Here is a 23,342-nt window from a genome sequence, read left to right as displayed (position 1 = left end):
TGTCCAGCCTAAACCTCCCCTGGTGGAGCTTGAGGCCATTCCCTCTCGTCCTGTCCCCTGTCACTTGGGAGAAGAGCCCAGCTCCCTCCTCTCCACAACCTCCTTTCAGGGAGTTGGAGAGAGGAATGAGGTCTCCCCTCAGCCTCCTCTTCTCCAGGCTAAACACCCCCAGCTCTCTCAGACGCTCCTCTTGTTCTTCAGCCCCTTCCCCAGCTCTGTTCCCTTCTCTGGACTCGCTCCAGAGCCTCAACATCCTTCTTGTGGTGAGGGGCCCAGAACTGAACACAGGATTCAAGGTGCAGTCTCACCAGTGCCGAGCACATGTGCCAAGGCAGAACCTGGCCCTGCAGCAGGGTCAGACCCAGCTTTGGGGAGCACAGCAGGGAGACGGGGACACCAGGACCACCTCATCCCACCCTGCCCCAACTCTCTGGGCTCACAGCAGCACAGAAGCAGCCAGAAGGGAACAACCACAACCTGGGCAGCTTTGCAGGATGAGAAGGGGGTACCCAAAACCCCAAGATGCTGCAAAACCACGGACCTGGCAGCACGCAGAGGGGACCAGCTGTGCTGCAGCATCCCTCCCCTGACACCCCCGGGGAGGTTTCCCCTCCAACCCTGCGCTGATGGGAATTCACCTTTGGAGAACTGATGGATCTCCTCATCATGAAGGTGGTGGGATCAGCGTAAATGTCCTCTCCGCGGGGTGGCAGCCGCTCAAAGCGGGCGCTGGGCGAGCGCACCGGGGAATACACCCGCGCGTGGCTGTAGGAGCCCTGGCTGGGCGAGCGCGGCACGGAGCGGGACCGGGGCTGCAGTGACATCCGTCGCAGGGACCCTGAGGCTGCATCCACCTCATCCAAGTAAGTCGGTTGCCTCCCAGGCCCGGCAAGCCAGAGCGGGACGTCTTGCCGGCTAAAACCAGGGTGTTCTTTCCATTCACGGAGCTGGTAGGTGCCCCCGTTGCGGAAGGAGAGGCGCTTGTCGTCCAGCGCCCAGGGCGGGCTCACCCGCTCGTACGCGGGCATGGAGCAGATGCTGTCGGGGCGCACGCCGGGAGGGTAGTACTGGTAATCTTCAGGATACTGGGGCGAGTACGGGGAATAGTAGTCGGGGACCCGGCGAGACATGGGGTAGAACCTAGTGGGGCTGGAGGGGAGAAAGAAAGCTGTGAGAGTCAGGCGGTGCCTGGCCCCTCGGTCTGCATGCGGGGGTCTCTGTGAGCCCTTAGAGCTGGAAGCTCCGAAACCAGCATCCAAGACAGCTGACTGGTTGGCATCCCTCCTCCCAAAGACCCCACATTGCTTTCTCTTCCAAAATCCACCCTGCTCAGCTTTTTGGGGTGTCCCACGCACAGTCCAGAGCTCGGTTCAGCCCAGAAAGGAGATTTTCTGATGCCAAGAGGGGAGAAAGCAGATAGAAAGAGGAAAACCATCCCCGAAGCACCATCTGAAGGGCAACTTTAGAGTGAAAGGAGCAGGACGGACCCCCCCAGCCCTCACCTCTGCAGCTCCTCGGGGGGCACGGCTCCCCGGCGCGAGTTGACCCACTGCTGCAGCTGCGTCATGGAGCTCTTGCGCTGGGCGATCTTCTCGGGGTTGGTGCGGGGGGCAAAGCCCCGGCGGTGGGAGGCGCTCTCCCCGTCGGGAGGGGGGTACGCGGTGCTGCCGGGGCGGCTGGGCGAGGAGTACGACCAACCGTTGGGCTGGGGCGGCCGCTCCACGCTGCTGGCAGGCACTCGGGGTGCCTCCGGGTAAGGACTGCCGGGTTCTGAAGGCACCTCCTGCCCAGCGACGCCGTTGGCTTTGGCCAAAGGTTCCTTCTTGCTCTCCATCCTCTCCGATTTCCTCTCGATCTTCTCCGAGCCGCGGCCATCACCTTCTCCTCGGGTCTTGGTGTCAGGCTCAGCTTTGGGGTGCTCGCGGTGGGTGGCGTTGCGGTGGTGGTGGTGTTTGCTGGGGGGAATGTTTTCAGAGTCTGGTTTCTCATGCCTGGAGGAAGTCAAAGCGTGAGAGCGCATTACCCTCCCTTCACACTGCCCTCCCCTCAGCAGTCCTGTCCCTCCCTCAGCCTTGTGCTCCTCAAGCTCTGCCCTCCAGAGGCTCCCAGAAGGTCCCTGGTCATGGTGCACAACCTCTCTGCCCCATCTCTGAACAGGCTGGACCTCTCAGCTGAGACCAACAGGATGAGGTTTAACAAGGCCAAATGCCAGGTCCTGCACTTGGGGCACAACAACCCTGGGCAGTGCTACAGACTAGGAGAAGTCTGGCTGGAAACTGCCTGGAGGAGAGGAACCTGGGGATGTTGGTTGACAGCGACTGACCAGGAGCCAGCAGGGGTCCAGGTGGCCAAGAAGGCCAATGGCATCTTGGCTTGGATCAGAAACGGCGTGGCCAGCAGGGCCAGGGAGGTTCTTCTCCCTCTGGACTCGGCACTGGTGAGACCAAACCTCGAATCCTGTGTTCAGTTCTGGCCCCTCACCACAAGAAGGATGTTGAGGCTCTGGAGCGAGTCCAGAGAAGAGCAACGAAGATGGTGAGGGGGCTGGAGAACAGGCCTTATGAGGAGCGGCTGAGAGAGCTGGGGGTGTTTAGCCTGGAGAAGAGGAGGCTGAGGGGAGACCTCATTGCTCTCTCCAACTACCTGAGAGGAGGTTGTGGAGAGGAGGGAGCTGGGTTCTCCTCCCAAGGGACAGGGGACAGGACGAGAGGGAATGGCCTCAAACTCCACCAGGGGAGGTTCAGGCTGAGCATTAGGAAAACATTTTTCACTGAAAGGGTCATTGGTCCCTGGCAGAGGCTGCCCAGGGAGGGGGTTGAGTCCCCTTCCCTGGAGGGGTTTAAGGGACGAGGTGCTGAGGGACATGGTTTAGTGATTGATGGGAATGGTTGGACTTGATGATCCGGTGGGTCTCTTCCAAGCTGGTGATTCTATGATTCTATGATCTCCGAGGGACCAGGGCAAAGGGGTGGCTTGGGGAGACGGCGGGTGCTGACCTCTGCGTTGGGGGGATCTGCACCCGGGCGGCTTCGCCCATGGCTTGGATCCAGGACTCCTGCTCCTCCGTGTTCTCGGCGCTGAAGAAGTACGTCCGGATGCCAGCGTGCTCAGCCTGGGGAGACACGGACTGCTCGTTACTCGCCGGCACCTCCTCCGCCCAGCACACCGTCACCTGCAGGGAGGCAGAGAAGTGGGGAGAGAGACAGACCGGAGGGTGAGAGCTCCATTTCCACCCCGGTACAAGGTTCTGCTACTGCAGGAGAAGCCAGGCATGGTCCTTCCCTCTCCCTCACGGTCACCCAGAGCGATGCTCGGGACCAGCCCTCCCCAGGGCCCCGTCTGGACAAGCAGCACCTCAGTGCAGAGGTTCCTGCACCCCAGCATGGATTGGATCCCACAAAGGGTCTGCATCCCAGCAAGAGCAGTTCTTGCTCAGGCAGGGTTAGAGGGAAGGCAACTTGTGGGCTCAGGCAACATTTTGGGGCATTAAAGATTTGCCTTTGGTCTAAAGTTGGTGCCCATTCTGCACCCTGTGTTGGAAGGCAGGTCTGGCTATTTAGGACCTTTTTGAAGCTCCATCTTCCACCTCTGTGGAAAAGGAGGCAGCAAAGAGGACGAAAAGGGAGAACGCAGGAGTTATCCCCCACTGAAAGATGGGAAGTGAGGTTCCAATTAAACCCTCCCTTGAGTTTGTATCTTCCCCCTCCCCAGAGCAAGCAGCCACAAGGCCACCTCCTGCAACCCCCATGCCCTCCTGCCTCTACAAGCTCTGCGGCCGGAGCAAAAGATCAAACCAAACCAATTCATTCCCTGGATTAGCGCGAGCAGGGTGAGCAGAGCATGCGGGCAAGCGTGCTGGTCCCTCACCCTTCTGCATGCATCAGAAACACAAGAAGATACTACCTAGTGGTGCCTGGGTGCTGGCGTGGTGGACGGGCACGGAGAGACCTCCTGTCCGGGGATCCTCGCCCGCGGAGAGAGGAGGAAACACAGACAAGGGTCAAGCCGGAGCACGGCAGGAGCGTGGGCGCTGCGGCACAGACCTCTCCCAACCATTACGACCCTCTCTACCCTTCTCTGATCCAAAGCATCCCCCAAAATCCCAGTGTGCAGATGGGAAGGCAGCTGTACCCCCGCCTGCAGAGCTCAGTTCACGAGCAGCTTTGTGAGGCTCTTTTTCCCCCCACCAGTGACATTTCAACACCCCCAGGTCACTTCTCTGCTCTCGCCTGCAGAAGACACCTTGCCGGCTGCCGGCGTCAGCACAGCCCACGCTGCCACTTGCCAGCGCTTGCCCCTAAAGCGTGCTTAGCTGCAGATGAAATGCAGGTTGAAGGGTGGCAGCTACAAAAAAAATCCATCCCTTAGATGGGAAAACTCCTCCACAGTGCCCTGTGGGGACCCCGGGCACCGGCCGCTGCCACACTCATGGGCACAAGGGTGCACACTGGGTTTTTGCACCAGGGTGAGCCAGGCTGTGCATCAGAATGGATGATGGAATGGCTTAGGCTGGAAGGAACTTTAAGCCCATCCAGTTCCACCCCCTGCCACAAGCAGGGACACCTCCCACTAGATCAGGGGCTCCAAGCCCCATCCAACCTGGCCTTGAACCCCTCCAGGGATGGGGCAGCCACCACTGCTCTGGGCAACCTGGGCCAGGGCCTCCCCATCCTCACAGGAGAACATTTCTCCCTAAGATCTCATCTCAATCTCCTCTCTTCCAGCTGCAAATCATTCCCCCTCATCCTATCCCTGCACTGCCTGATCCAGACCCCCTCCCCAGCTTTTCTGGAGCCCCTTTCAGCACTGGAAGCTGCTCTAATTTCTCCCCAGAGCCTTCTCTTCTCCAGGGTGAACAACCCCAGCTCTCAGCCTGCCCTTGTGAGGGAGGTTCTCCAGCCCTCAGATCATCTCCGTGGCCTCCTCTGGACCTGCTCCAACAGCTCCATGTCCTTCCTGTGCTGAGGGCTCCAGAACTGAGCACACAGCCCATCAACACGCGAGTGCCAACACGACCCATGATCACGAGCAGTTGTGCAGGTGAAGGTGCCCATTGATGACAAAGGTGCCCAGTGACACAGACGAGTGCCAGGGAAGCTCAGACCCTGCTCCGAGACGGTCTGCTGGTGGAGACAGGCATGGGCCAGCCCCTACTGCAGCAGCCACCTTCTGCCTCTCGCTGTTCTCTCCAACACCCACAGCAGCGCAGGCTGATGAGCAGCAACGCACCATGAGCTACCCCCTTGCAGTTATATTTCCCTTTCCTTTGTAGGCTGAATAAAAAACTGGAGCTGCAACCACCTCTCTAGGTCTCTGGGAAGGCTGCTGAGAAGCACTGCAGCAGCCGGCAGGGACAAGCTGGCCGGGAGCAGCGATGCTGATGGGAAACAGGGCAGGGAGAGGGCTGAGAGCATCGCCAGCGAGGGCTGTGCTGCTGCTCACCCTGCATCTAGCACATCCCCGGGCTGGGGAGCAGCAGCGCACCCCAAAAAGCGGGGCTTGAAGACAGTGATGCCCTTGGAGATGCTGCTCTGCCCTACGTGTGCCTCAGTTTCCCAAGCAGAAGGCACATCTGTAAAGCACACGGGGTATCCCAGGGGGTTGCTGCAGTCACCCCTCTCCCCAGCTTGCTCCACGCCACCAAGAAAGAAAGAAGAGGGAGCGGCAGGGACCCCGCGAGCATCACCGCCACCTCAGCGCCATCCCTGTGCTCCATTCCCAGCACAACCACCACACCAACCTTGAACGTGTGCTTCCTGCTGATGTTGTCAGAGGGTTGCACGGCGGCCACGCGGAAGCTGAGGAGGGGGATGCTGCCCAGGATGCTCTCCTCCTTCTCGTCTGCGGGAGGAAACAGAGGGATTACACACACAAGGAGGGGCTGGGAGCCCTGGCTGCCTCCCAGTAAAGCCCCAGGAGCTGCACTGGGGACACAGACCTTCCCGAAGGCAAAACACCTGTAGGAAACCACTGCCTGCCTGTTGCTCAGCTCGCCTGGGCTCACACAACAGCCTCTTCAATTATTCATGCCCGCCCTGGGCTCCACTGCCAGGACTGAGCCCAGCGCTGCCAGGGAAGGCGCCTGCATTAACCCCTCAGATCCCTGGCACGGCAAACGCCGGTGCAAAGGGGTGTTGTGCACGGTGGCCGCTCCCTGGTGGGTTGTCACCTCCAAACCCCTTGCCCACGCAAGCAGAAGCTGCTCCGAGCCTGGTGGCAGCGCAGGTTTGCAGGGAGGCACCTGGCTGGTGGCCATCAGGTCCTGGCAACGGGGAAGAGCCCCAAGGGGCAACCAGAGCGGGCGCTGGCGGCCGTACCTTTGTAGTAGAAGAGGCAGCGATCCACCAGCACGAACCAGCGCTTGTTCCACTGCTTCACGCCCGAGCTGGCCTGCAGGAGAAGGGCAGTGAGAGCAGCACCCACCTCAAGCAGGGGGCTAGAAGGGGTTGGCACAGCCCTGGGGGACACCCAGCGCAGCCACCAGCTCCTTTACCTGCTTGTAGAGCCAGCCACTTTTGGTCACAGCGGCATTGGGGTTCCTCTTCATGGAGTTGGAGCGCTTCCCGAAGGCGATGCCCTTGCGGGAGGGGCGCGGAGCCTGCAGAGGGGGGAAAGGAGACGCTCAGTCCCTGCGAGGAGCCCCCAGCACCCCCGGTCTCCGCTGCCACTTGCCGTACCGCATTGCTCCGGGCACCCCCCCGGCCTCCTGGGCGCTCCGGGGGCACCTCGGACACCATCGTGTGGTTGGGGGCCTCGCTGGGGATGGTCGCTGGCCGCTTGCCACCCGCTTTGCTTGACATGTCCAAGGTCAGTCTGCGGCACAGGAGAGCAGAGTCAGCAGAGCAGCATTTCCACACCCCCCAGAAGCTGTTCCAGGTGTCCTCACCCCCGGCACTGGTGCTCCCAACCCCAGCCCACCCCCCCGTTTCCCCAGCACAGCCCATTCCCAAGCCCCAAAACCACTGGAGCTGGGAGCAAACCTACTTTGGCACATCAAGTCTTGAGTTGTCCTCGGGGATCTGTCCCGTCACTGGGTGCAGGAACGTGTTCCGCCTTTCATTGTGGCTGCAAGAGACAGCAGCGGGGCAGTGGTTAGCATCTCCTGTCCCCACCTCCCTCCAGAAACCCTTTACCTTTCGCTCCTTGCTGCTCTGAGCCTGAGGCTTTGCTGTCCCACACCTGCACCGCTGTTGGTTCCCTGCACCCCGTAGAGCGAGCCCTCCCTCGTGTCCCCACGAACCCCACGCTTCAGACCCGCTCAGCACATTTCCTCAGCGCTTCCCAGACAGTGGGAAGCTGAAATGAGGTCTCTCTGGGAGCTGCAATGAGTTCTCCAATGGCCAAGCCCTTTTTACTTCTACAAACACATCCCAGACGTTACCATAACCCTCCCTCAGAAGAAAGTCGCTGCAGAAGAAGCAGCAGCCGTGGCTCATCCTGGGCTGTGTCTGCAGCGACGTTCCCAGCATCGTGTCCTCCCCTTTGGCTCGCTGCTTTTAGAGCTGTTTGCCAAAAGACCTCAAGAACAGGGTCACCCGGCCCCGTAGGGCTGTGCACCGTGCTCCCCGACACCTCAGGACCCACCAGCATCCTCTGATCCGGCTCAGCCCAGCCCAAGAATGGCTTTGGTGCTGCTGGGGTGCAGCCAAAGCCACTGCTGCCACAGGGCTCCGTGGCAGAGCCGGGAGGAACGAGGCAGGGCTCCTGCCAGGCTCGGTTGGCAGCATTTGCCGTGTCCCTGCCCCATCCCGCAGAGCCGGTATCACCGGGCGCCCCAACACCTTGCTGCTCCAGAAAGGAACACGCTCACACGCTGCTTCCCCCTGGAGCTGAGGCAGGAGGAAAGGAGCACCCGCAGGTCCAGGGCTCCATCCTGGGATGTTTACACCTGTCCCCCTCCTTCCCAAAAGCACCGGGACATGGATGCCCTCAGCTGCCCGCAAAGCCAACACGCCAACAACCCCGAACACGGCTGAACTTCTGCCTGTCAGCAAAACAGGGGAAGTTTGAGCAAGAAAACGCGGCTGCCAAGACGATCCCATGCACACACACTTCACCCCAAACCTGGGCTCCAGCCAGGCTCTGGAGATATTAACTGCTTTCTACCCAAAAAGCCCTACCGAGAGCTGCTCCCCCTTGCAGGTCCCATCCTGCCCCCTGCCATGGGTCTGCTCCTCTCCACCAGCCCTCCCCCTTGCTCAGGGTCACCTTAAAAACCTAGATGATGTGTTTGGACCCCACAGCTCACTTCCTACCCCCCTCTTCACTGTGCCACAAATAACATGAGGTAGCTGCAGAGACAGCGACAAAGGGGTTTCTGCCACCGGGGCTGGAGCTGCTCCAAAGGTGACTTTGGAGAGGCACAAAGTAGGTCCCAAACCCCCCTCCCAGTGACGCTGACACCCAGGGAAGGTGTAAACACTGAGTGAGCAGCACCCTAACCTTGCCAGCCCTGGCGAGTGGGGGCTGCTGGAACCCACCCCCAGCTGGGGATGTCCACCCAACCCTTCTTGCAAGCCTGCACCGCAGCATTTTTCTCCTCCCGCAAGGTGGGCTCAGGACACCCAACCTGCTTTGCAGCCCCCAGGGCTCTTCCTTACACCCACCTCGGTGCCTCCCCCAACCCCAAGACCCAGCAAGACTCCAGGAACGGCCGGAGAACCTCCTTAAACCACCCCGTCTCCGGCAGCATCTCCCTGGGCTGACCCTGCTCCAGCAACTCCAGTTCACCTCGCCTCCCAAGCACTGCAATGCAGCAGCCACTGCCCGGGCTGAGGGTCCCCTGCCAGCGCCTGCCCGCAGCAGCCCCCCCGGCCCCCCCCGAGCTCCTACCTCACCCGTCGGTCTGCCCGAAACTTCAGCATGATGCCAGCTTCCCCTCCCAGCTCAACGCCGGCTCCTGGCTCCCACCGTGGCCTTGCTGAGCATCGCTAAGGGGCGACGGCACGTGCCACGGGGCCAGCAGCCCCACGCGGGCAAAGGGATGCTGGCAGCAGGTGGAGGGTCTCGCTGTCCTCTCCCAGGTATCCCAGGCCCCCGATCCCTGCGCCGGTGGCATTGGCGTTGCCGGAGCTCCTACGGGCTCCGGTGCAGCTGGGCTTGGCGAGCTCCGGCGAGCGACGGTGACAAAACAGCTCCCGCTCGTGTCCCCACGCAGAGGAGAGGCGAAGGGCAGCGCGGCATTCGCCGCCTCCCCCAGCCCAGGTGCAGCGCTGGCAGCAGGAGAAGGGCGAGAGGGGCAGGATGGGGGGCTGCTGGGGCCCCCCGACCCTGGCAACGGGCTGCCGCCTGGGAAGCCGGATGGTATAGCGGCGAGGGAGGCAGTGGCGCTAAGATGAGCTCTGCCGCTGCCCTGGATTCCCTGCCTGCATCCCTTCCCCCTGCTTCTGTCCCCAAAGCATCCCCCTTCCCCCCTCCCTGCTTTGCCATCCCTTCCTCGGGTCACGCCAAGAGAAAATCCCAACGGAGCAGGATGAGCAGAAGCACCGACCAGCAAACATCCCAGTGGCTGCAGGAGGGGGGATGGAACCCTGTGGGGCATCCGGCACCCCTAAAAGTCTGGGGAGCCCTTCGCACCCCAGCAGGTAGAGAGTGGGGAGCCCTGGGAGCAGGATTCGGGGGGACCCACCCTGCGCCTGGGCACGGCACTTTGGAATGAGAATGCAAACACATCGGGACTGTTATGATGATGCCTTGGGAGGGAGGGAAGGCAGCAGAAACCTCCAAAGAAGGAAGAAGGGCACGCAAAGTCAGCTGGCCTCTATCCCGCCGCATCTCTGCTCCGCCAGCACCCCAGGGACCACCTCAGGACACCACAGCCCAGCCTCTCCCGGCCATTGCATCATCCAGCTGCTCCTCCCAAAAACCCAGTGCCCTGAAGTTAGAGCTGTGCCAGTCGCTCAGCCTGCGGAGAGCTGGGGCAGCACCAGTGCCCGGCTCGGGGAGGCTCCTGCTGCTTGGCTGGCACAGCCAGTCCCTGCCAGGAGGCTGGTGGGGAGCAGCCAGGGAATCGCAGAATCATAGAATCGCTTGCTTGGAAAAGACCTTTGGGATCATCGAGTCCAACCATACCTGTCCACTACTAAACCAGATCCCTAAGCGCTTCATCCACCTGTCTTTTTAACGCTTCCAGCAATAGTGACTCCCCCACCTCCCTGGGCAACCTCTGCCAGTGCCCGAGAACCCCTTTGGTGAAGAAATTGTCCCTGATGTCCCATCTGAACCTGCCCTGAAAGGTGAGAACCACATAGAATCATAGAATCACCAGGTTGGAAGAGACCCACTGGATCATCGAGTCCAACCATCCCTATCAATCACTAACCCATGTCCCTCAGCACCTCATCCACCCGCCCCTTAAACCCCTCCAGGGAAGGGGACTCAACCCCCTCCCTGATCAGCCTGTTCCAGTGCCCAATGACCCTTTCTGTGAAAAATTTTTCATAATGTTCAGCCTAAACAGGCAGAGGATGCACTGACACAGCAGCATTACTGCTCCCAGCCACCCAAATCCACTCCTCGAGGGCACGCTGCCCTCTGGGCATGGAGGAGCTGCCACCGCTGCTCTCCTTGCCAGCCACACATGCATGAAGAAACCTGCACGCCAGCGCTGCTGCTCATGCCTGCATCCACACCACTAGCAAAACCACCAGTGTTGGTTGTCCCCAGGTCCCCCCAGCAGCGATTCAGCCGCTCCTCCATCACCACCACCCTCCGCAGCCAGGGATCAAGGTCCCCCAACGGCTTGTGGGCTCGTGCCAACCCTCTGCCGTGTGCTCAGGGTGATGCTCAGCCAGGGACGAGGCTGCTGTGGAGGATGGGGAGCCACCATCCGAAGCTGTGACCCCTTTTAGGGTGGCAGCCCAAGAGGATGGTACAGGAAAAGTGGGAAAAGCAGCTCCTGGGCATGCTGGCTGCTGCAGGTAGGAGCCACAGCACCTACCAGGGCAGCATCGGAGGCAGCATCATCATCATAGTGGGGGTTTCATCCCCCTGTCACCCCAGTTAAACGGCTGCACCAGGCTTGGGGGCCACTCCAGGAGCCTTCAACCTGGATTCAACCCTGGAACCACCAGCTTGGAGCAGGCACCATTCTCCCTGCGCCAGCTGGGTCATTTCACAGCCCTCAGTATCTGGGGGTGGGCAGGGACACAGCATCCTCCACGGTCGATCAAGCAAACATTCTTCTGCGCTCCCAACAGCAGCTCAGGGCTGGGGGGGCTCCTTCAGACCTCCCAGGAGAGAAGAGCCAGTGCTTTTCCTCAGGGTAAATATCAAAAAGTCTCCTCTTGCTTTTCCTTAAAGGTAGGGATCAAGAGAAGGGAATAAAGGCAACGACTGAAGGATGAAATTTTCACTCAGTGCTGCTTTCCTTCTCTCTCCCCAAAGCTGAAGTTTGTTGAGAGCAGGAGAACAACCCTCCTGGCTCTTCACAGAATCAGAAAGGTTGGAAAAGACCTCTAAGCTCATCCAGCCTGACCCCACCGTGCCAACTAAACCATGTCCAAGGGTGTCATGGTTTTTAAAAGAGCCCCAGGCTCTTGCAAGCCACAAACCATGGCTGGGACACAGCCCCAAGCAAAGCCTGAGGTGCTACCTCCCACCCCATCAAGCAGGAGCAGAGGAGTGAGCTGCTTTATAGCCGCTCTCGGCTGCAGCTGAGGCTGCGAGAGAGTTAATGCCGCCCCAGCTGGGAAGAAGCAGGTGAAACTGTGACAGGAGGGAGCGATTTCCCAGCACCAGCCCACGCCAGGGCTGGGTACAGCCAGCTCCGGAGCAGTGGGTGCAGGGAGCAGTCAGCCCCCAGCAAGCACCGGTGGGTGATGCCAGCCACGCTTCCACGCATTGGGACCCCTCTTTGTGGAGAGAGTCGCTTGTCGGAGGGTGGGATGCACCAAGGGGTTGGAAAATACCCACCGGAGGCTGGTGTGGAGCCCCAGGGTGCAGCAGACATCAGCTAACGGGAAGCATCCCAGCATCGCGGCCATCCCCGGGGCGTCGGGGCTGCTGGTTGTTATTTGACGGCTGCGAGGGTGGCGAGATGGTGGGAGAAGGGAAGGCGCAGGCTCAGCGCCCAGGCAGCAGAGCCAGCCAAGCCTTAAATCCACAGCAGAGCAGGCAGCAAGGGGGGAAAGGGGAGCTGGACCACCCCCTGGCCAGGCTGCAGCAGGCAGGGTGCGATGCCAGAGCCGCGGGGCTCCTCTCTGAGCACTCACCGCAGGGTGATGTTGCCCCTCCAGCTTCCAGGGGATCCAAATGCCTTTTCCTTCCACTCCTCATCACGAGTTTCAGCTCAGACAAGCACCTCGCCACCCCATCCTCCCCACCCCATGGGGAGGCTCGGAGGGGACTCCGCTCTGAAGCGATAATGAAAACCCTTCATCTGGAGGTTTTACCCGTGTTCTCGAGGCAAACATCCAGGCAGCTCCCAAGCAAGGGGTTTGCGTGGCCACTGGCCAAACACACCCTGCGCGTTGGCCTCCTTCCTCTGTTTTTCTAGCCCATTCTTCACCTCTCCCCCTCCTCCTGAGCCACATCCCTCCCTTCCAAGCCTTGGAAACCCTTTTCTCCCAGCGCTCAGCATCCACAGGAAAGGGTGTGGGGTCACCCCATCACCCTGCAAGGGGGTAGGCAGAGAAAATCCACCCTCAGATGAGCAAATGCCAAGTCCAAGGCAGAAGCAAATTAAAATGCACTAATAAACCGGACCCTCCACATCCCCAGGGCCATCCTGCTCGGTGCAGGGGGTGCAGGGGGCTCGGCTCTGCCCCACAAGGCCAGTGCAGCGTGGGCTGGAGAGGAAAAAAAAGGCATAAAAAAAAGAAATTAAATTTTGCAGGCACAGCGTGAGCGGGTTTGGCGAAGCTGCTGCAGCCGGGGGACGAGTGCCAGCAGCTCGGCTGCTCCAGCATCTCTGTGCAGCTCCAAGAGGGGCCCCGGGCTGCTCCATCACTTCTTAGGAAAAAATTTTGCACAGAAAGGGTCATCGGGCACTGGCAGAGGCTGCCCAGGGAGGGGGTTGAGTCCCCTTCCCTGGAGGGGTTTAAGGGACGGGTGGACGAGGTGCTGAGGGACATGGGTTAGTGATTGATGGGAATGGTTGGACTCGATGATCCTGTGGGTCTTTTCCAACCTGGTGATTCTATGATTCTACGATTCTTCAGCTCCCACTGGGTGACTCCAGCAGGAAAAAATCAAAGCCCTGTGCATTCCCTAAGCCCTCGGAAGGGCTGAGCTGACCGGGCAGCATCCTGTGCCAGCCCTGGCCCTGGCGAAAAGCCTGGGACATGATGTGGTGGGAAACGCTGCTCGGCATTTCCAAATTGCCTTGGACTTAGAATTCATGCCAGCCCTGGGAGAGGGCAGCAGAAGGTGAAAAGGATGCAGGGGAAGAGGAGACAGATGTGAAGGTGGGATGGAGAGGGCAGCAAAAGGTGAAAAGGATGCAGGGGAAGAGGAGACAGATGCGAAGGTGGGATAGAGAGCTGCAAGACGGTCTCATCAGAGCCAACTGGCAGCCCTAGGAATCCCAGCACTGGCAAGATCAGCTTTCAGGAAGAAAGCAGCTTATGGGCATTTGAAAACCAGATCTCAGTGCAGAGCCACACTGAGGTTTCTCTCTGGCTCATCCTTGCGGTGCGGCTGCCTGGCCAGCTCGTGCGGCTCCCGGCACAGCAGGGCCCAGCAGCCGGTTCTCCTCCATAACCTCATCCCTGTCCTAATCCCGGCCCCGGCATCCAGCTGAGCAAGCGTTTCCGGCACGCCGTCCATCAGGGCTAGGGGCCAGGAGGCAGCACAGCTCTCCATGCTATTGAAACCAGGCTCCCGCGCACGCACAGCCTCCTCCTGCTCCTGGATCGGTGCCGGCACGGAGATCCAGCCAAGCGGCACCCGCATCCCTCACCGTAGCGCCCGCGGGCTCGGTTCTGCCATGCTCACATCATAGAATCATAGAATCACCAGGTTGAAAGAGACCCACTGGATCATCGAGTCCAACCATTCCCATCAATCACTAAACCATGTCCCTCAGCACCTCATCCACCCATCCCTTAAACCCCTCCAGGGAAGGGGACTCAACCCCCTCCCTGATCAGCCTGTTCCAGTGCCCAATGACCCTTTCTGTGAAATTTTTTTTCCTCATGTCCAGCCAGGGCAGCTGCTTCTGGGGTTATTTTGCCTCTTCTCTGTGCCTGGTCTGAGCACCCATCCCTGCTGCCACCTCACCCCTGGGACAAACCGTACCCAGGCGGGGAGCACCCAGCTCACCACCCACCACCAGGAGCTTCCTCAGAGCTCTTCCACTCGGAGAGCTTCACCCCAAGCACCTCAGGAGGGTTTCAGCGAGCATCACAGCCAGGCCAGGCTTTACCACCCACTTGATGCTGCCATGGGAGGGAGAAAAGGGAGAAAAGCCTGAGCTGGATCCGGTTGGGAAGCAGCCCAGCTCGCTGAGCCGGGGCAAAGTCCTCGGCAAGGGCGGACGGCAGCTCCCGCGCAACCACAAACCACAGACGTCACCGCTGACACGCAGCCAGGCTGGCACGGCAAGGACTCCAAGCAAGGACATCCTGGAAAGCCAGAGACCATTGGGATGGAGAGCAGGAGAAGCCCCCGCTGTCCTCGGCGGAGCAGGAGAAGGGGGAAGCCAGGGGATTTCCAGAAAACAAAGCAGCTGCTGGCGGCGGGGAGGGCGAGTAGTCCCCTGCTCCAGCTGGGGTTGGAAAAAAAAGCAGAAAAAGCTCCCAGAGTTTGTGTTTCATCTCCCTGGCAACCCCGGCTCCATCACAGGCATGGCCCACAGGGGTGTCCCAGCCAAAACGAGCCGCTGCGGGAGACGGAGAGTTCAGGGCAGCATCCCATACGCTTGGGGGGTATTTTTGGGGTGTCACAGCGTGTGACAGGGTGAGCCAGGACCTGGGGCAGAGCAGGTCACACATGGTCCATGCCGTGTTAGTGCCCTGCTTTAATCGCATTGCTCCATCACCCCTTCTTGGGGACAAAGCCCACATTCCATGTGTATGGGATCGCCAGGCTCCCCAAGCCACTGTGCCCATGTGGGACAGGGACAGCTTGCAGCTCTCCTGCAGCATCACTGGCCAAGCATCTTTCCCTGGCTGTGAAGTGGCCCAGGAGGCAGGAGCAGAGCCCCCCAGGGGACCTGTGGGGATGAAATCGGTGATGGATAGATGCAAAAAATGCAGAGTGTGGGGCTCCGAGACAAGGGACCAGGGTGGAAAGCTGCTGGCAGACACCGACAGGCATGGAGCATAGGCAAGATGGGAAGAGTGTTTTCCAGAGCAAGATGCCATCTGGACCCCTCACCACAAGAAGGATGTTGAGGCTCTGGAGCGAGTCCAGAGAAGAGCAACGAAGCTGGTGAGGGGGCTGGAGAACAGGCCTGATGAGGAACGGCTGAGAGAGCTGGGGGTGTTTAGCCTGGAGAAGAGGAGGCTGAGGGGAGACCTCATTGCTCTCTCCAACTCCCTGAGAGGAGGTTGTGGAGAGGAGGGAGCTGGGCTCTTCTCCCAAGTGACAGGGGACAGGACGAGAGGGAATGGCCTCAAGCTCCACCAGGGGAGGTTTAGGCTGAACATAACAAAAAAATATTTCATGGAAAGGGTCATTGGGCACTGGAACAGGCACCTGGGCACCTGAGGAGCCTCTGCCAAGCTGATCCACTAAAACAGCCTCCCAGCTGCGAGGCAGACCCAGTCCTGGAGGGTTTAAACCTCTCGCTAAGCTCTTTAAGAACCCACTTCCAGCAGGCAGCAATACCTGTCCTGAGCAATCGCCGATACCAGGCATCACAACAAACCCAGCGCCAACCCCTCCTCAGGCAGGTCAGGTCAGGAACGGGGATTACGGCAGCGGGGAAATCCTGCTGGGACAAATCCTCAGCACCTGCTTAACCCATCGCACATGCTAATCGCACGACAGCGCCAGGTGCCGCGGTGCCTTCCCTGCCACCACCCACGCCTGCCCGACTTCCAGCTGTGCCCATCGCCGCGCCGGCTGCTCCTGGGTGTCCCACTGCCCTCGGCCACCCCTGGCCACAGACAGTGGCCCACGTGTGCCACGCTGGCTCCGAGCCGATGCTGCACGCACTCACCGGTGCCACATGCGTCCTCACCGTCCACGCTGCTTGCCAAGTTGGTGGCTTTCTCCTGGTCAGGATAAAAGATTTCCTTCCAAGCCCACGGAGGCCGTCATTGGCATCAATCATTAACAGCCACCGCAGCTTCTGCTTAACCCCCTCGGCACTGTGCCGCGGCGAGATGAGCATGGGAAGGTGCTGGAAGCCCACAGGTCACTGCAACCCAACCCGCTGGGGATGCAAAGGCATTTCCTAGCAGCTCAGCACCTCGCATGGACCCATGACCATTCCTGTAGCATCGTATCTCTACGCACCCCAAACCTCTCCCTTGGCAGCATGAGTGTGGGCACAGCCCCGCATGTCCCCACGCATCCCCAAGGGTCACATCCTGCCTCTAGGAAGCTCCATCTCCTCCATCTCTAGGGCAGCTGAGCCCCACAGCCCTCTGGGGCACCACGGTGGGGCAGGAGGCACATGCATCCCCTCCTCGCTGCGGGAACCAGGGCAGCACAGGATCTCTCAGCTCAGGGGTCCCGCAGCTCTCCCTCCCGGAGCTTTTCCAAGGAACATCAATGGCTGTAACTTTATCCGAGCGTGTTTACAACCCAGCTGCAGCTCTTGGCTCCCTTGGCCGTGCCGGGGGCCAGCTCGGCTCCCGAGGCTGCTGCTCAGCTGGCACACAATGCTGCCAGCACCCTGGTGCCAGGGTCCCCCATGGGGCTGTCTGCATCACCACCACCGCCTAGGAGAGGGGGCACAGGGGCTGTTCCTGCTCTGAGGGCTGAGAAGCGGATGGACAGATGTCCCCATCGCTCCCCCCACCGCTGGCTCTTACCCAGCCTCCAAAGGGGTTGAATGATTAACTTCCAACCACAACACCGCTAGGAGCTGGCAGAACCCCGAAGCGCGATAGCAACTGGGGAGCAAACCCATAACCCCTCCTGGTCCCAAGCCCAGAAGGCATCACCAGCCTCCACTGCCCCAGGAGCATCCCACTGGCTTGGCCAGCCCGGGGCAAATTCCTCCTCTCCCTGCAAACACAGAGGGGTCTCCATTCCCATCCTCAACCCTGTCCCACCTCCCACGGGTCTGGAATTACTCACAGTCCGTGACACCCCGCTGGCACCGCAGCCCAGCTCCGGCTTTTGGACACTGAAACCGAGCGGATTTCGCTTTCTCCAGCCCCAGCTGCAGCCCCGGGGGCGTCCGGGCTGCGAGTGCTCATAAATAGCCTCGGACAAACATCTGCACGGCACCACCCCGTGCAGGCTGGGAAGTGGAGGGCTGCGGCGGGGATGGTTTTAATCACGATAGAAGACCATCAAATGGCTAAAAAACCCCACAGACAGGAGCGTGCTGCAAATAAGAGGCTGATAAACCCATCGGCAGCAGCGCTCACCTCCCCATGCCCATGTACGTGGCCCCTTGGGTATGGGCACAGCTCTTGGGTTACCCATTCCCCGCACCCACGTAGGACATGGAGCCAACACCCCCAGTTTGGAGCACTTGGAAGGCACAGGGAGCCGGGATGCTGTGGTACAGGGGGCTAAAATGAAGCATCCCCACCTTCCCAGCACTGGGTCTCCAGGTTCTGCAGAGCTGGGGGCTGCTATTCCCACTCACCTCCAAGCCCACCGGGACAGGGAGCGGGATGAGCTCAGCCTGGGCTCGATCAGCCATGGCAGGATGTGTCGTTCCCTGCCGAGGCTCTTGATTGGTTTTGTCTAAATTAGCAATTTTCCGCTGTCGGATCTCCCACGGGCAGCTCTCACTCGAGTGCGTTAGCAAATGGGTGCGCTCATACGGATGAAAAATAAAATCGTAAACGCAGCACCCCGGGGCGAGGGGGGCATGACACGGCACGTTGCTTTGCCAGCGGGGGCACTGCCAGTCCCGCTGCCACCGTGGGACCCCACAGAGTGCTGCCAGCACGCTCCCCACGGGAATTTGGGTTGGGGGAGGCTCTGGATGAGGGGGTTATGGCACTTCTGGCTGTGTCTCTGCTCACGAGCTTCGCTGCCAGCCTTCCAAGTGACTCACGGGCTGCTCAGTGCCCCGACCTCCCGCAGTCAAGTCCCAACGCATTCGGCACATTCCTGGCATAGCCGGCTGTGCCGTACGGGCACAGAGCCCCACACCTGGCAGAGCGGCAAGGCTGCGAGGGTGCCAGCGGCATGTTCAGGTCTCTGCAAAGAGGCTCCTACTTCCCAGGGTTTTGTCATGGTCTGGTGGCGACGACAGCCCAGCACGGCCACATCACAGAAACACCAGGTTGGGAAAGACCCACCGGATCATCAAGTGAACCGTTCCCATCAATCACTAACCCATGTCCCTCAGCACATCGTCCACCCGTCCCTTAAACCCCTCCAGGGAAGGGGACTCAACCCCCTCCCTGGGCAGCCTCTGCCACTGCCCAATCACCCTTTCTACAAAACAGTTTTTCCTAATGTTCAGCCTGAACCTCCCCTGGCGGAGCTTGAGGCCATTCCCTCTCGTCCTGTCCCCTGTCCCCTGTCCCTTGGGAGAAGAGCCCAGCTCCCTCCTCTCCACAACCTCCTCTCAGGGAGTTGGAGAGAGCAATGAGGTCTCCCCTCAGCCTCCTCTTCTCCAGGCTAAACACCCCCAGCTCTCTCAGCTGCTCCCCTTGTTCTCCAGCCCCTTCACCAGCTTCATTGCTCTTCTCTGGACTCGCTCCAGAGCCTCAACATCCTTCTTGTGGTGAGGGGCCCAGAACTGAACACAGGATTCGAGGTTTGGTCTCACCAGTGCCGAGTCCAGAGGGAGAAGAACCTCCCTGGCCCTGCTGGCCACGCTGTTTCTGATACAAGCCAAGATTCCACTGGCCACTTGTGCCCAAAAGGATTTAGCCCAGGTCAGGGGCAGCTCAATTCTGCTTCCCATGCCGCGGCGAAGCTGGTCCAGCTAGGAGGTTGTCATCATGAGCAGCCTGTCACTCTCCCCAGCAGAGCAACTACTGTCCCACTTGCCTTCCCCGTGCAAAGCCACGTTTCCTTTACATCGGCACACTGGTATATGGGAAAACTCTCCATTTTTAGATCCCATCCTGCACCTTCACAGGCCTCAGAACAGCTTGTAACCGAGCTGTGACGTAACAGCGCACACGTCCCAGTTGTGCAAGTGCATTGCACCAAACAGCTCCCAAGGACGGGGGCTGATTCCGGGCAGCTCGGGGCTGGCCAAGGCTCTCCAACCCTGCTGCCACCTCCAGTGCGTCCTGCAGCCCCGGAGAACAGCCCCTGCTCATGGTGTGGGTGCCAGAGGGTGCAACATTAGGAAAAAATTTTTCATGGAAAGGGTCATTGGGCAGTGGCAGAGGCTGCCCAGGGAGGGGGTTGAGTCCCCTTCCCTGGAGGGGTTTAAGGGACGGGTGGACGAGGCGCTGAGGGACATGGGTTAGTATTGGATACGAATGGTTGGACTCGATGATCTGATGGGTCTTTTCCAACCTGGTGATTCTATGATTCTATAAAGAGCCACCACGGCGAGGTGGTGGGCACGTGCGGCATAGTGGTGCCTCCAAACCCTCCTGGTCCCAGCACCGAGAGCCCCCAGAGCTGCCCGGGCACGTGTCCACACCGCTGCTCTCTGTGTACAAACAGAGCAGGAACCAAAGGTTCCTGAAACCGGGAGGTTTGTTCTTAAGCAAAGAAACCAAACCAAACACACACTCCGCCTCTGGCAGTGGTGCCACCCTGGCTCGGGTCATCCTAGGAGAGATCACAGCTGAGCCCCGAGCCCTGTGCCGAGCTGACACAGCCAGAACGGGTCTCCAGAGGAAGAGATAAATCAGTATGTCAGGGCTCTCTGCACTAAATCCCACTGGTCCCAAGGCACCAGACCCTGCTGCTGAGCTTGCATCGGCTCCACACCAGGATGTGGGCGCTGGGGAGCCAGGCCCCCTGTGGCCCCCGGGTTCTGCCAGCTCCTGTCTCCAGCACAGCCATCCTGGAGCACAGCCTGCAGCAGGCAGGTAAGGCTGGAAACCATCCAGTTCCTATTAATACCTGCCAAGAGCTCGTCTATCTCGAGGCGGTTGCCACATCAAGCCATTAGCCACCTCCACCGGCCATTAAACGCTCAACCTGGCCATTAGCACCAGCGCCAGGATGGGCGCAGCAGTTCCCTGGCTGCCCTCGGATGGGATGGCCCCGATTTGATTGCAAGTCTTCACCCCACCGCACCCCGGCGGGGCAGGGCTGTGGCCGGGGCAGTGGGACACAACTTCCCAGTGAATCACTGGTTCGTTCCCAGCTTCCTAATTAGTGCCCACAGCAGCCCCAGGGGGAAATAGGTTGGGGAAAAGCAAGGAATTTGCTGGGGGAAAAGCAGAGAGAGCTGCAAACCTTCTGAACCCCTCCAGACTGGACACGTTGCCCAGAGCAGTGGTGGCTGCCCCATCCCTGGAGGGGTTCAAGGCCAGGTTGGATGGAGCTTGGAGCCCCTGATCCAGTGGGAGGTGTCCCTGCCCATGGCAGGGGTGGGACTGGATGGGCTTTGAGGTCCCTTGTGACCCAAATCATTCCATAATTCTACGACACATGCAACCAAACAGCCCTCGCCTTGCTCCTCGTCCCCCACCCCGCAGCCACCTCCGCATCGGTACAAACACTGCGGGCGAGTTTAGTAGCACGGCGTTGGCTCTGCAGAACGAGATCTTCCTCTGAATGAAGTTTAGTCACCGTGGGATGTTTCCAATTGGAAATCAGGACAGTTCCAGGCTGAACGCGCGCCAGCTTTCCACTTCCCAGAAATCCCATTTGCAAGCGAGCTGGTTGCCAGCCCCCTCCACTCCCCGTCTCCTCCAGCATCACGTAAATAAACGCCGCCCCAGCCTTCCCTTCACCCCGGTGGGGAGATGCAGCTTTTGGGATGCAACCCCAGCCCAGCCTCCAGCTCCAACCTTGCATCCAGGGAAGGAATCCGGTGGGACGGGAGTCACCGAGCCGAGCTGGCGCTGCAGCTGGGCCAGTCCCAGCCCAGTAAGAGCCCTTGGCGACGCCTTTGCCACCGGTGGTGCAGCCCGGATGAGCCCTTCGCCAACGCACCCGCCCGCAGTGTCACCCCGAGGATGCTCGCAGGCAGCGGGGGACGAGGAGCCGCGTCAGGTTTAGGAGAGGGGAGCAAGCGCGGCGGCTGCCCTCCACGAGGAACTGGTTTGCTCGGTGCTGGGAAGAGCCGGAGGCTCATGGTGCATTTCCAGAGGGCAGAGATGGGCTGATACACAAGAAGACTGACTACCCGGGCGCCAGGGAGATGGGAGATCCCTTTGCCAGCTGCCTCCAGCAGGGTTGTTCCTGCTTTCCTGTGGGTTTGGGTCAGGGGAGGACATTCCACACGCACGGAGACCAGTGGCCCCAGCCCAGCCTGGCCCAGAAGTCACTGGGAATGAAGGGAAGGGACGAGGGAACGTGATCACAAACCTCAGTAAAAACCAGTAAGTGGAAAAGACCCAGCACTTGACTCGCCCCGATGCGTTCTCCCTCCGCGTGTGTCTCCCTACCCCAGCAGCTCAGAGCAAGCACCATGTGAGGACCAAAGAAGCAACATCTCAGCTCTGCACCGTGCTGGGCATCGCCAGAAGCTGCTAAAGGTCTCTCCCTGTCACAAAATTAATTAGTGGTCCTGCAGCACTGGGAGGGAGTGAAGGACATGCCATCAGCTCCAGAGCATCAGTGGAGCAATAGGGGAGAAAGGAGAAGGATGATGCCAGGACCAGGCTCAGCTACAAACTCACCACTCTGAGTGGAGAGCAGTGGGGGAGATCGCTCCCATCTCCCAGGCGTCCCTACAGATCGCTGGGAGCAATGGGATGGAAACCTCAGCCATCCCATGCTACAGACCTACACCAGCCCCACAGGGGCTGCAGCACCCACCGCTGCTCAGTGCCAGCTTCATCCTCCCTCCTGGCTGCTCTGAGAGGTGGCAACGGCTCAGCTAGAGGAAAGGAAAGGGCTTTTCCAGGTGCCAGGAAAGCATGGCAGGGTACAGCAGGGTTTTGCTTTAAAAAAGCCTTTCTCAAAACACTCTTTTAACAGAACAAAGCATGCGACGCGGCTGGATCTCTCCCCTAGGAAGAGAAAGGATTTTAAGCAGTGCTTCCAGGAGATCACAGCATTATTCCGCAGCCGGATCAGAGGAGGGCAGAGACTGCAGCTCCCCAAGGCTTCGGAGCCAGCCCACAGCACAGGGCACAGACACAACCCCTCCTAGCCGTGAGCCGCGGCGGGGTGGGTAGGATCCCACCCCACATCCCAGCTGGAAGCGGAGCCGTGTACACACGCTTGGGTGCTTCTGCCCCACTCCCAGCTCTGCCAGCCTTATCGTGCTGCCACACCTTCCATTTAGCTCCCTGCGAGGAGTTTAACCCCTGGGAGAGCGCAATCGGGCTTTTCCGTGCTGTGCCAAGTGGGATGCGATGCCCAGACCTGGGCACAGCATAATTCCCTCTGTTTTGGGAAGATGCTACACCCAGAGCTACACCCGCAGACACCCTCCCCACCAGCTTCGCCCCCTCTGCCACCGTCCTCCAGCAAAGCTGAACTCGCTGGCTGCCCCGGCGCAGTGCAAACCCCTCCAGCATCTCCATCCCCTTCGCTCCATCCTTGGTAGCTCTTCATCCATCCACCCCGGTACCCTCCATCCCCTCAGTCCCTCTCATGCCCCTCGCCACAAGGACGCAGCACCCACCGTCGGCTCAGCCTACCTGCTCGCCACGCCACTTGTGAGGAGGGTGGTGGATTTGGTGCCAAGGCGAGGAGCGAAGGGGGAGAAGCGTCAGCCGCCTCCGAGAGCCGCCACGTCCAAACGCGGCAGCGGGGACGGCTCAGCTGATAAGTGAGGTCTGAAATCTGAAACGGCAGGTTGGCTCCTTCCTATATAAACAGGCGCTTGCACACAGACACACACACACACCCCTCTGTGCGCGCTGGCTCTCACGCCACTCCCGCTGCTCCCGGCCACGCCAGGCACCTGCCAGCCCTGGGAATGGCCACATCACCCAACCGGCACCACGGAGCGAACCCCCTGCCACCAGTCCTGGCCCCAAACACGCTGGCACTGGCTCAAAGCAAAGCGTGATCATAGACTCATGGAATCATGGAATGGTTTAAGCAGGTAGGGACCCTAAAGAACACCCAGTTTCAACCCCCCTGCCATGGGCAGGGACACCTCCCACTGGATCAGGGGCTCCAAGCCCCATCCAACCTGGCCTTGAACCCCTCCAGGGATGGGG

The 23,342-nt window shown here is 60.2% G+C and overlaps 1 protein-coding gene across 12 annotated transcripts in view; it reads right to left on the bottom strand.

Annotated features, from left to right (window-relative positions):
• PLEKHA6 (pleckstrin homology domain containing A6) overlaps positions 1-23,342 on the bottom strand; it is a 55,089-nt gene that overhangs the window by 15,034 nt on the left and 16,713 nt on the right. For 8 of the 12 annotated variants that reach the window (XM_069876055.1, XM_069876058.1, XM_069876054.1 and 5 more), the window contains 8 exons: positions 6,985-7,065; positions 6,678-6,813; positions 6,494-6,598; positions 6,318-6,390; positions 5,741-5,841; positions 2,997-3,172; positions 1,503-1,991; positions 639-1,149 (listed from right to left, as the gene is read on the bottom strand). In XM_069876055.1, coding sequence (XP_069732156.1) covers positions 639-1,149; positions 1,503-1,991; positions 2,997-3,172; positions 5,741-5,841; positions 6,318-6,390; positions 6,494-6,598; positions 6,678-6,813; positions 6,985-7,065 — 1,672 coding nt within the window. Of the gene's footprint in view, positions 1-638; positions 1,150-1,502; positions 1,992-2,996; positions 3,173-3,903; positions 4,185-5,740; positions 5,842-6,317; positions 6,391-6,493; positions 6,599-6,677; positions 6,814-6,984; positions 7,066-8,832; positions 8,888-23,342 lie in introns of those variants that run through there. The other 4 variants (XM_069876062.1, XM_069876057.1, XM_069876064.1 and 1 more) reach the window with 4 other exon arrangements.

This window comes from Phaenicophaeus curvirostris, chromosome 24 (genome assembly GCF_032191515.1).
Source record: "Phaenicophaeus curvirostris isolate KB17595 chromosome 24, BPBGC_Pcur_1.0, whole genome shotgun sequence".
NCBI lineage: Eukaryota > Metazoa > Chordata > Aves > Cuculiformes > Cuculidae > Phaenicophaeus > Phaenicophaeus curvirostris.
This window is presented reverse-complemented; position numbering and strand designations above follow the sequence as displayed.